We start from the raw sequence: 13147 nt of genomic DNA, 5'->3' as shown, positions 1-13147 counted from the left end.
AGACATGATGAATTTGAACGTATATATCTCTTGACCTATTTAACGAAGTCAGGGCATAACTGAGATATTTCTCTAGATTTATTGTGTGTCAATAAAGACCGTTTGAAGTGATAGTAAATATATCCACAAGTCTGAAGTGTACATTTAGATACCCAACTCGATACTAAATTAGAGTCTGTTAAACCAGTATAGGTGATATAATGATTTCAGAAGTACACCAGACACCCCCTAGCATTAACAGAAAGCAAAATAAATATTATTAGGTATGTGAACTCTCTGAAAGGCATACCTAGTTCACAAACCTATTATTACAGGCTCTCTGAAAGGGATATTGAGTTGACAAACGTAAATACCAATTAAACATTAGTAGAAGGGGATACAAAATTGATAAAATATCAAAAACATGTGGATTCTCTGACACGGATGTCCAGTTGACAATCCAAAATACCCAAAACATGTGGACTTTCTGAAAGGTATGCGAAGTTAAATAATCTAAATACTAAAACATTGTTCGACTCTCTGTACAAGATGAACCTCTTCTATAGGTTCTACTTTTGAACAGTTTTGAGCTCCTGGCCTACTTGTGTCAGTTCTTACAAGTGTTCAAGTAATCTCAAACTATCAGCAAAGTATTTTCAAATAACCATCAAACGTAATATTAAACAGATCAATGACGATGCAGCGAAAGAAGGGAAGAATTGCTGACACCAAATCATAAATCATATCACGTACATCAGCGATTATTGAACCACAGACATCATCTCGTATTATTATCTAATTTATTGAAACAAAAAATCAACAGAGGGGAAATCATGGGTCGATTTGACTATAAATTATCTGTACGTATCGATGTTGATTTCAGCTGTTTAGTCAGATTCAATTGTGTAATGATCAGGTTGTTAAGGATGGGGTAGATGGAGCTACGGAAGCACATGCTCTGGGATGTTGGATTTCTATTGTCAAAAATAATATATCAAATACCTAACGTAACTATGGAGACAATCCTCGTCTTTTCTTGGACAAATTCCTTGACAATGATTTTACGAGGCCTGTACATTTGGGAGAATCAAACCCTCCCTTCCCCGAAAACGAATATTATGTTTTTAGACATATTTGGAGCGAATTATGCTGGTTGAGAGGTTTTTATGTTAGAATTTCATGGACCAACAAGTTCGGTTTTTGTTGATATGGCAAATGGTTTGTTTTTTCTACCAACGTTGTTTTTGTGGCTTTGAGACCATACAAATAAATATATTATTGCTTGTTTCCACTGCGCTCAATTTACGCTAAACCTTCAACTTGCGTGCATAAAAAAAGATATTGTTATTAAAACAAATGCCATATTTTTTTTACTTATATTCATTTTAATAGAATCTATGATATGTGTAACGATGCGTATTGTCATTGTTTTGTATGGTCTTTTGTTTTGTTTTCATTGTACAAGATATCAGTATATTTATTTCCTATTTGTGTTATGTTTTTGTTGGATATGAGGGTCGGTTGAAACGTTTTGCGAGGTTTCTTCTCATATTTTGTGTTTGATACGACTATAATTTAATGAACATTGCTTATCTTACAGGAATGGATTCAAGTCCCCCTACATCAAGTTGATAACACTCACCTATAACGTAACCTGGTAACCGCATGTAGACGGATATCGTAACCGGCTATCATAGCTGGATAACATAACGTAACCAAATGGAGACTAAAACGATAACCAGGTAAGAATTGGATAAAGTTATCCATTGTGTTTCCTCCTGAAAACGGATATCGTAACCCGACCTGATGAACTCATTATACGCAGTGTGTAACAATCTGGAAAAGGATATCTCATCTTAATCTGATGAACACATGTACTGTATCCATATAAAGTGTTCCATTGTGTAACCATCTGGAAAAGAACATCGTATCTTAATATCATTACCTAAAGAAAAATGATAAAGTAATTGAATTACTCACAATATGCTTTCTATAATTAAGCCAGTATACTGATTTGAAGTCTCTGTGTTGCCTCAATTGCGTCTTCTGTTCAAATGAATGATTTACGATCGGAAAACTTGGATTGAATGTGTACAACTAACGAGCATGTATTTATTGTTATAGCAAAGTGAATTAAAGTCATCACAATGAGTTATTTTCAAACCATCCACGTGCTTTTGATGCTTACTTTACTCGAAGTGACGTTGGTGACCGGAAAACACCCTGTCACGATTGCTGCAATATTACCGGCGGATGATAGTCGGTTGTTTTCAATTCGACGAGTCGCACCTGCTATAAGTATTGCCGTAGACAGAGTCGCAAGATCTGGCGTTCTGCGGAATCACAGATTAGAAGTTGATTATGCGAATTCCCAATGTTCCATATCGTTCGCTATGAACCAGGCTATCCGATTCCACGTTCAGAAGAACCCTAGCCTGTTCCTTGGACCCTGCTGCGATTACGCCGTGGCTCCGATCGGTCGACAGGCTCCGTTCTGGAATCTTCCCATGATAACACCAGGAGCTATGGCCAGGGATTTCGCCGTGATGAAATGGACCATGTTCTCGACACTGACTCGGATGGGAGCGGATTTTAATTCCTTAATTAGTTTCTTGGTGTCCATTCTGAGCCATTTTAATTGGAGTAAGGTCAAGCTGCTGTATGACCCCAAGGGACAAGGAAATGTAGTGGACAGATTCTGCCATATTGCTACTGATGGCTTCCATTATGGATTGAGGACACAAACAGTGATCAAAAACCTGTCTCAAGAATATTTCAAATTTGATGTGATCAGTGATATTTTGGATAATTTCGCCTCGGAAGTAGGAACAGACATTTCAGGTAAGTGTACTTCCGGTTATTTCTTTCCAACCTACACTATAGGACTACACCAACATTTGTGATTCTATGGACAGTGCTTCTGTGAGCTGGCACAGCGATTGGTGCCAACCCTATTACCAAGGCATCAAGGAACCTCGAGCAGTGCGATTCCACAAAATTTTGGGCCAAAAGCAAATAGCAAGATAACTGATAAAAGAGCATGAAATGGCAAATTAGCAACTTGTACACCAATGTCCCTCTTCAGCACATAACAATACATACGTTGGGCAAACGAACATAGAGTTTTGTGTTTCCAGATTAAAGAGAAAATCACAAACTGACCACTTTTTCATAAACTTTCATACAAATTCTCTACACCATATGAAATAATATTCAATAATTTTTACCACACTTAGACAATTTTAAAACTACTTTTTTACTTGAATACATGCATTTAACACAAGTAAATTGGTTAAATTTCCAAACGTCACGCTATCGTATTCTGCGATTATTACAGTACTTGGTTCGCAGTGAAGACCTGGCATGTTTCATGTTCATTATTTAAAAGTACATTGCCTGTCATCTTCACAATGTCAATGGCATTACGAGTTCCATCAAACACCTTGACATCATTAGGCACTTTTCTTGTATCATGTGATTTGATTAGATTGTACGCTAGTGAATACAACCGATAACAGCCCCCGATTACATGTGCAGCCACATTGTATCTATCAAGGGCTCTGATTGGCTGTATTGACTAGCGTAAAATCTAATCAAATCGCTGCATTTATAATATTACATGATTAAAGAAAAGTTCTAAATGATATCAAAGTATTAGATGGAGTTTTAGCTTGACATCTTGAGGATGATTGTCATAAATCGTGTGATATTCTTTATAATCGAAGATACACAGTTTCAAACGAAAAATCTTAATCTAATTCGACTTTTCATGCGGAATGTTCGAAACCATGTTGAGTCGAATGTCATTACGAAATCAATTATGTAATTTTTATTAGAATTATTCTAAGTGCTTTAAGTTCAAAACTTTATCTTCTGAATCTAAATGTCTAATTATTTTTCTGCTTTTTTGACTTAAACCAAATTATTGGTTGTTTGATTACGTGAGTATATAAAAAATGCCCTCAGGCGTCGTAACAAATCAAAACACAACCATACTTTAAAACGATAATAACATAAGTTGACTAGAATGCCGTCTACCAGCTGATCATTGGCCAAAACTGATCGTTACCTATTTGCTGGGGCACTTACACTTTTATCAGACTAGTACTCCGAATTCCTGACAGATGTGAAGAAAGCTCTCAAGGTACACCGCATGTGATTTGTTGAATGATAAATAATTCAGAACAGGAGATACAAAACAATTTCGTCAGATCATCGACATTAGCATGTTAGGTGGTCCACAGAAGCAAAACATTCCGATTAACAGAATAAGATTGTCTGTAGTAGATATCATTTCAGATCACTGAGTGCAGACGGTAACAATACAGAAATATTGAAACACGTCTGACATTTGCCAAGAAGATTTCAATACATGTTAAAAGTATTATTTTACTGATCCAAATATAACTTGGCATGGTACTAAATCTACTAATCTACCTAAAAAATAAACCATCTTGGTACCGATCTTCATATCTTGAAATTCTAGCACTTATTTCACGTCTGGTTGTAGACAGTTCGTAGAGTTCGTGAAATATTTAGTTGACCATAGGCATTGCAAATTACACTAAATGGTAATTGTTATTCGTGTAAAATCATTACCAAGTCTGTTATTCCAAAATCATGAAAAACGTTACCGATTACCACCAAATAAATGTTTCAGAACTCGTTAGAAAACGGTTACTGACTCCTGCGCCTCAAAGATTCACCATTGTTCTGATCATTCTGAAGGTTTGGGGCACCATGGCTTATTAGGGTACATTGTGTAATATTGTTAACATTTATCACTAACACAATAGATTTGAGTTTACATCATTTTATTGTCTTGAATGTCAAGGTGCTTTGAACTCTGAATTCTATACTACTAGAATAAATATAAATCCAAGTTTTAAAGTGCCGTTAATTAGATATTGTTTGTTTTTGTAATAACCACCTAATTTCTAACCAGACCTGATCGATAAGAAATCGGAGAAGTATTAAAGATTTTACCAAAATAAATAACTGCACAGCATGTTACCGATCAAATTTCATTGTTGAAGGTTTTCATGCTTTGATGGTTACTAATTGGCAAGATAGTTCATGTGGCGGGTTCTTTTTTTAGAGGTGATATAGGGTATATTTTTCTTTTCTGGTGGGGTTGTGGCTGTCAGTGGCTGAGGAATTGGTTTCCAGATTTTACGTTCTTCTGCAATTACTGTAGCCTTTCTTGTTACCTGCTTGTGTTTGTTTACAATATATCCAAATACTCTGAAGAACTCCTGTCACTTGGTTCAAAAAAAAGAAAAAAGTATTCCTTGGAAAAAAAATGATGTTTAACTGAGCGTCAAAAAGAGTTATTAGACTTAATTGGCATTAAAACGTTGGTAAATAGAAATTTATGAAATGTACTTAAACACATAGAACGTCAATAAAAATCCGGGTATGAATGTAGATATTATTATCATTGATGCAGAGAGTGCAATAAGCTTTATATTGTATCTATAGACAATAAAAACAAATACATGAATGCAAATTGGATGTACACGTGAGCACCAACTGCTCAATGTTGTCCTGGTGTTCGTTATTAGAATGGAATTGTTAACGGTGTTGTAGAGATTGCAACGATCTTTTAATAGTATATATCCATGTGCACTCTAGCATTCGTTTGTGCCATTCCGATTTTCCACACAATGTCTATCCAAAAATTTCTTACATTACGTTCGGCACGCAATAGACATTAGGACGCCGACCACCTTACAATTTACAATTTATTGAACTTTCGATCTAATCAAATCCATAATGTTTAAATCATATTATTGTTATTAAGTTTTAAATTACATCCAGCTGTTCAACCTAAGGGTAATAAACTAAGAAGTTATCAAAATGTGAACACTCTTTAATGAAAATAACGGGAGATGGAGTAGCTCTGAAAAATAGAAGCCTGTTCGTTTATCCGGGATACAAGGTTAGATCCTAGATCGAGTTATATCTTCGGATTCTACATACCGCTTCTCCCCGGTAGAGATACTATCAAGGGGGTTTATCAAGGAAAAGAGCGTACAATGAGGCATTGAGAAATTTTCATTTAACCCTCGTAATGAAACCAATGGTGGAACAAGGATTTTATACTATTAAATGAATGCTTGGACTAATAGTAAAGTTTATTTTACTTAACTGATAAGAAGGTTCTGTGTGCTTTGTGAAATACTATTTTCAAAAGTGAAATGGAATTGTTTCGCGTTTTATTTTTTTTCTGTGCATGATTAAGCTTATTTTGAATTAATCATTTCGCTTTTTTGCTTCGTGATTTTGCATCTTTTTATAGTCGGAAATGTACTGCGATACAAATCTAGTTAAAACAGAATTTCGAATAAAAATTATATTCCTACATTTTTCCGGAGGGCATTGAATCATGTCAAATTACTCGATAGACTTAATTTCCTCCCAAATTGCCATTCCTGTCACATCCGTTTAAAAAATCCAAAAAAATTATTTCTTAACCAAATTATGTGGCACTAGCCGGCGGCTGCAGAGTCAAAATGTTGGTCGATATGAAGCAAAGTTGGTCTTAATCTAGGGAAAGTCGCTATAAAAAAAAATCTGTTTTAAATCATTGATGATTAGATTTTGTTAGCTCCGACTTTTTTGATGCACTTACGACCTTGTTAACGTCACTTCGAACTTATAAAATCACGTAAGTGCAGATATTTTGGTGCACGTACGACTCTTTTCTTTTTTGCACGTACGACCTTTTTAAGATAACGTCGTACTTTTAAACTTCGTTAACGCAGATTTCCTTGAAGCAATTAGGACTCGGACTTGCCTTGTATTCGACAAGTTAACAATGTTCTATTGCCGTTCACATGCATCGGTCAACATTTTGAAATTAAACGAGCCTTTATTTTTGTTAAAGCATAAACTTATTTAATTTACCAGACCATGATTATGAACACTGCTTCCTGCATTTCCAATGACTGAACATATTGCAACATAAAGGAACTTGATGAAACCAAGGGATTTACGACATTCAAAGATGCAGGAATTGGAGCAGAAATTTCTCCAGGCCCTGTCTGATATATTTTATATAAAATACAATTTTTAACCAATTACGAAAAGTAATTGCCTTTTTCTATGATTTTTTAAACTATTATCAGGTCAGTCATCAAAGACACTGTGTGAAGCTTTCTTGCAAGAAACAATTTTAAATGATGCCATTTTACGCTGGATGAATAATTCCTTTACTTCTAGCTCCTTTAATGTTCACAGCTAATTTCCTCGGTCTACATCATAATTTGAAATGCTTTTTGGTTCCATTAATCTACAAGGTCGAGGCAATCAAATTGCTTCGTAAAACATTTATATTCAAACCGGTCTTTTTTTGTTAAAAAAACCTTGAGTAGTGGTGGTGCTCACAAAGTATTGCTTTAAGACAGGCAGAAAACCAAAAAGCTTTATAACGTTTGCTTTTTTTGAATGCATGGCAGATATATAACAAATTCATTTTCAAGGGAAGTAACTTGTACCAAATATTTTACACGTGTTTATATCATACATAGGTCAATGTCGTTTGGTATTTGTTAAGACATTCGTTACTGAAGAGAAAGTCGTGAAAAGAACAGGTTGGAAAGATAGAGATAGACGAGGTACGTTGTTTGGTGTGGCGTATGATGCAGGGCACCATGCCTCGTCCTACCTTGAGTTATAGAGCAGATAATTTTAATCATCAATGTTAAAGTAATAACTGGTATTTCAGCGCATCAAATATACTTGCTGTAATTTGGGTATTAAGCTTGCAATATAGATGATAAGGCAGATCGATCGTTTTGTGTTCAAGAAAAATATTTTGTTTTATATTGCAGACTTCCTGATCTTAGAATGAATTCTTTTGAGTTCAAAATAGAATATTAGAATTAGTTTCCCTCGCGATTTACCATATCTATCATATTTATCATATTTCAATAAAATTATTCAAGATTTGTGTCTGGAGGGACAGGCAAGATCTTAAGATTGATCAATACTCTCAAAATATCCGTAATGTATGACGACTTTAGGGATCAGTTTAACAGATAACATGCCCATTGTCTTCGAACATAATCGCTTTATCTTGGATATTTTGAACATATCTTACAGATAACCTGTCCAGTTTTTTTTCGAAGGGTTATGTCTGGCGATATAATACATCGTGGAATGGTCTAACAGATAAAATACTTGGTTCTCCAGCTGGACGACACCTATCAAAATAGTCTGATCTGGCAATAAAATATTAGGGTAATGTCTAACAGATAAGATGCTAATGCGTCATATCATATAGCTTTAGACTAGAGTTTCGTGGCACGCTTTACCAATAAATTTATAATTTTCTAAACCCGGCTGACATCAGCCACAATAAGCTACAAGTTCCCCTTGACAATTTTCCCTCAAAATATTTGAACATGTGTGTAAAGTTCTATATATGTCCATCCAGATAACAAATATAATACCTGAATGTTGAAACAAACAGAAAAAAAAACAAATCTGGATCCATCACAATACCCAGTAACCCTCGGGAATTGGTATTATTCCAGTCGAACGAGTACCAATCACTGATGTGTTTAAGGCTTAATGGATCACAGTTCGTAAAGCCACAGCAACATGGGCATTGCTAATATATTCGTGATCACTGCATTTATTACAAAGAGGGACGGATACAGTTCGGATAGGTTACATTAGTTGATACTCTCTAAATAGAAGATCAAGCGAGTTGACAAACCAAATCATAAAGTTAATGCAGATAATCCAACACATCAAAGCCTCGACCATCTCTACACAAATCTGGATTGAAAATAATCAGCCATTGCAATATATATCTGTGTCTCTCTGAAAGAGATACGTAATGACAAAAGAAAGGGTGAGCGTGTTGACGAACCGAGTTACAAAATGACACCAGTTGTTTACTGCTTCGAAACATCTTCAAATATCTCACCAAAACTTTTCTGGTTTGCAAATTAGCAAAAGAGAGTTTCTGTGTTCACAAACCTAGGCGGTAATTGTCAAGAGTTGTTCCCACAGGGTCAGCCATTTCTTACGTGTCCATTACCCTCCCTCCAGTTGATAATCAGCCACGACTGTCTTTTATGACTGTCGCTCTCCAGTATCTTTAAGGAGAGAATGGTCACTGATGACTGACAGAATGACCACTGTCCAACTGAATAAAGGACCTCCATTGTATTATTAATTAATTTTCTCGGCTTAATTTCCGCTTGAATCATTATTTACCAGTGTTGAATAGAGATCAATTATTAAATCTCATTCCAAAGTGACAAATGATTTTAAGTAGGTCGCATGTTAAAGCAGTACTACATCGTTTTCCGTCATGAGATTTAGTGTTTACCAAGGTTTACAAACGCCTGCTTCCATCTAATTGATATCGCAGACGTGGTTGTTGTTGATAGTCGTAGTAGTTGGTAGAAGGATAAGGATAAATTAAAAATTTGGTAGCGTTAGTATGGTAGTTGGGCTGCCTGAATTATGTACAGCTATTTTATGCTATTTGAGCTTCATTACTGTGGGGACTGTCTTAAAATTCCTTCACAGTATTTGCCCTATATCATTAACCCAAATAATTGAGATGGATGTCGAGAAGGAATGCCGCTTTCAAGAAAATGTTCCTTCATTGCACCCTGGTTGTCCGTTATCATTAGCGCAAACCCATCAAGTGCAGAAAACAGACCTAAAACGTTTAATTTTAATTTGCTCTCCATTCAAAGTAATTGTATCGAACATGTTTTACGTAATTACATAACACATGTTGCCAGTAAACTATTAAAGTAGAGATTTGTATAAACACTCAGGTCATGTCGGCGTTTATCAGCGAGTATTTTAAGATCAAAGTGGAACAGAGATAAATATCTTTACATTAGACAAACACCAAATCTATCTCTTTTAGAAAAACTAAACCAAGTGATTTTCTGTCCTGCATTCAGAGTGAAAACGTTCTGCATGTTTTGAATAGAAGCTTAGTCCTTTATTCAATTGGTTCATTATTTATTACTTATCGACTTAATAAAACAAACCTTTTTCGGCAACGAAATACTAGACCATTGTTCGAAAGGGACATAGTGGAAGACAGGCTTCTGGATCTAAACATGATGCCAATGTATGGTCTATTTTTTTTAGAATTTTGTAATAAAAATAATATTTTATTAATGTTTAATCCTATTGAAGATGTTTAAGGCCATGCAGTACGCAACGAGGGAAGCTCAATACACCAACTTAAACGAAACTGGGTAACGTCTTTGTAATACGATCGTGTTTTTCATATCTAAAACAATCTTACATATTTTTCTTCCATGTTGAATTTGACTTAAAAAAAATTTGGAGAAATTGAATTTGGAATGAAGTTTGAATTGAGTCGACACCTTTATTAAAAGACCATGAGAAAATGTGTTTATGACACTACATAAATTGACAGGTTTTGAGATTTTTTAGGAAATTTTAAATTGAATTCCATTCCATATATCCATTAGACTTGATGCAGTTTCTGTTTTCTTATAAATAAATTATGTTTTAAGAACAGATTGTCGTCAGTAAGATTATGCACCCGAAGTAAATGAACCATGATAGGTGTTAGACTTTATCATTTCGAAGAATCTTAAAGCTTTGAAGTTTTTTAGTTGCAAGAGGTGGATATTTATCAAAACACTTAGTTTTCTTTTACTAGGTCGAGGCGGATATGAATGATCTTCTCTGATTCCGCCGTCCCGTAAGAAAATAGGAAAATTACTCCCTTGCAAACTCCTTGTACAGTTGCTTAATCTTAATTTTCACATTGCTTTTTATGGTTTTTTCAGTTATTCATTCTAAAAGTATATTGGTTTTCCTAGTGGTCAAATGGTTTAAATTCAAGTGTGTATCTCACTTGTCGATATATGTCCAAACATTTTCTGAATTTGCTGTTGGGTAAACTTAACAGTCAGGACAATGTTTGATTATTCCTTCAAGTCGTATTAATATCAACCTGTTTGTATTTACAAGATGCCCGTGTGAAGTTCTATTATATTTAAGCAATTAATATTCTGGGATCGTAAATTGATATCGACGCTCTCTATGTCCCTTTGGAATACTCCCTTCAATAGAAACACTGAATTTTCTACTACCACGTTGTTAACTTTTTATTTATTATCCATGCGACTGATCATCAACAAAACGATCTCCAGCCATGCAGTTTTCTTACTTATGCAATCATATCTGCTGAATACATGTTTTTGTCATCAAATATGCAGTGTCGGTGGTGTACCATTAGACGTTTGATATAATGAATATTGATCATAAACAAATCACACAACAATACACATTAGAAAAGATTGTTAATTATAAATCATCAGAATCCATACAATGATTTTGCAAAAGATAACGTAGCACCACATACGATGTTATCTATTGAAGGAATCGTTTAACCGAGAGAGATATAAATAAATGAAACATCTTATGTTTTTGTTCAGAAAATATGACCAAAGGCACCGAATCAATCAGAATAACATCTTTTGCTCGAGAAGGTTATCAATAATTCACATCACTCTCTTGGTATCGTCAGTAATCCTCTTTTTATAACCAATAAGGTCGAGGGTTACCGATTGGTAAAATATGCCAAAATTGGTTAAGTGCCCCGTTATTAGTTGGCGAAATTCAGTGAAAACGAAAACTGGACATAGGGTGAATTCATTAAAACGGACACCCGAACGAAGGTCTGTCTTGTATTGACGAACAGTGTTTCTATCATCTAGATAGGAATAAAATTATCAGAAGCAATCTATAGAAACTAGTTTCCTGTACTCTCTAGGGGTTGGTGCACGGTGTGATATTAGCAGTAGTTTTTACTAGTTATCAAGTCGGCGGACCTTAACAGCCCCTCGGCCACTTAGTTAAAGTTTAGTATATAGTCGTCAACAGCAGTTACAGGGGTCTGCGAATCATTTTGGGAAATCTGAGGACACACTGGGGATGAATTTGCCCTTGAAGTCTTTCCCGAAACCAAATTATTAAATCTGTAGGTTTGTCCTGAGGGCTTCTTCTGCAGACATGGACATTAAGGTTGTCTCTAAATCGCTCTGCAGATGGAAACATAAAAGTGAAGGCTTATGCCACTGTCTCGTGACATTGTACGTATTCATTAACTCAATCATCAGCACAAAAATAGGACGTAAAACTCTATTTCATCTATCTTGTATGGTTAAAGCGAGATATTTGTCAAGTTACGATGTTAATATCAGACCACTGGGACATAGATAATTGGATAATATATTGTGAAGAGGTACACCAATTTCGCTATATGACTACTGCCTCTCCCTTGAGACCTCTAATTACCTTGCCCGACTAATTTCTCACCAGATTTTATGGTAACTCAAACTGATTGTCGTGGCTGAATCTCGAGATGTGGATTTGATTAGAATCTAAACGTCCTGTGGATATTTTGTTTTGGATACTGTGCAAATTATTAGCCTATCAAGAGCTTGTTGTTTCAAGTTGTATGATATGGACTGGAGGTTTAACATAGAATCTGAACGTTCTCTGGAAATTTTGTTTTGGATATTGTACGAATTATTACTCTTGATCAGTTTGTGCTATCAGAATTTCTGTTAGAATAAGTATGGCTTTGAATGGAGATTTACACCCTACTGCTATTGTATATTGGAGCTTCTGTTCTTGAATTTATTTGCTTTATTGATCTTTGCTTCCAACCACGCTATTCTGTCCTGTACCTGCAGTGACGGTACGAAATTGTTTTCAGTTTCCCTTTCAGGGAGTCCACATAGGTCGTTTGTTTATCTGGGTCAACTAAGAGGCTAAGAGTGTTTAGCAGATATCTGAAGTGCGTCCCACTTTGGTATTTTTCAAAATATTGTTTCGATATTTCAATTCGAGATATTTCAATCTCTTTCCTTATTTGGCCATGTTTTCGTTTTAAATCTATTGTCTTAGCGTGTAAATCTTGGAGAATAATGCAAATAAAACATAAGGCTTTAATTCCTTTTCCGTGTTTACATTTTCGTTGTTATTTCAAGTACCTTTTGTCCCTTTTCTTAAGATGCAGAAAATTGAAAGTTAAAACTCTGTTTTCTGTATTCTGTGTCTTTCTGTTATATGTATTGATAAAATAATTAACACGTCTTAAGATTATGGTCTATCCAATTTAGATTTAAATGTCTACTGTCGG

The 13147-nt window shown here is 35.1% G+C and overlaps 1 protein-coding gene across 1 annotated transcript; it reads left to right on the top strand.

Moving 5' to 3' along the window:
* Positions 1-2126: 2126 nt before the first annotated feature.
* LOTGIDRAFT_164007 (hypothetical protein) lies at positions 2127-7834 on the top strand (the record flags this gene model as incomplete). The annotated part of the gene is made up of 3 exons (XM_009060506.1): positions 2127-2820; positions 7512-7598; positions 7815-7834. 3 exons carry the CDS (start codon positions 2127-2129, stop codon positions 7832-7834), a joined length of 801 nt encoding a protein of 266 aa, XP_009058754.1.
* Positions 7835-13147: the final 5313 nt, after the last annotated feature.

This window comes from Lottia gigantea (assembly GCF_000327385.1).
Source record: "Lottia gigantea unplaced genomic scaffold LOTGIsca_43, whole genome shotgun sequence".
NCBI lineage: Eukaryota > Metazoa > Mollusca > Gastropoda > Lottiidae > Lottia > Lottia gigantea.
This window is presented reverse-complemented; position numbering and strand designations above follow the sequence as displayed.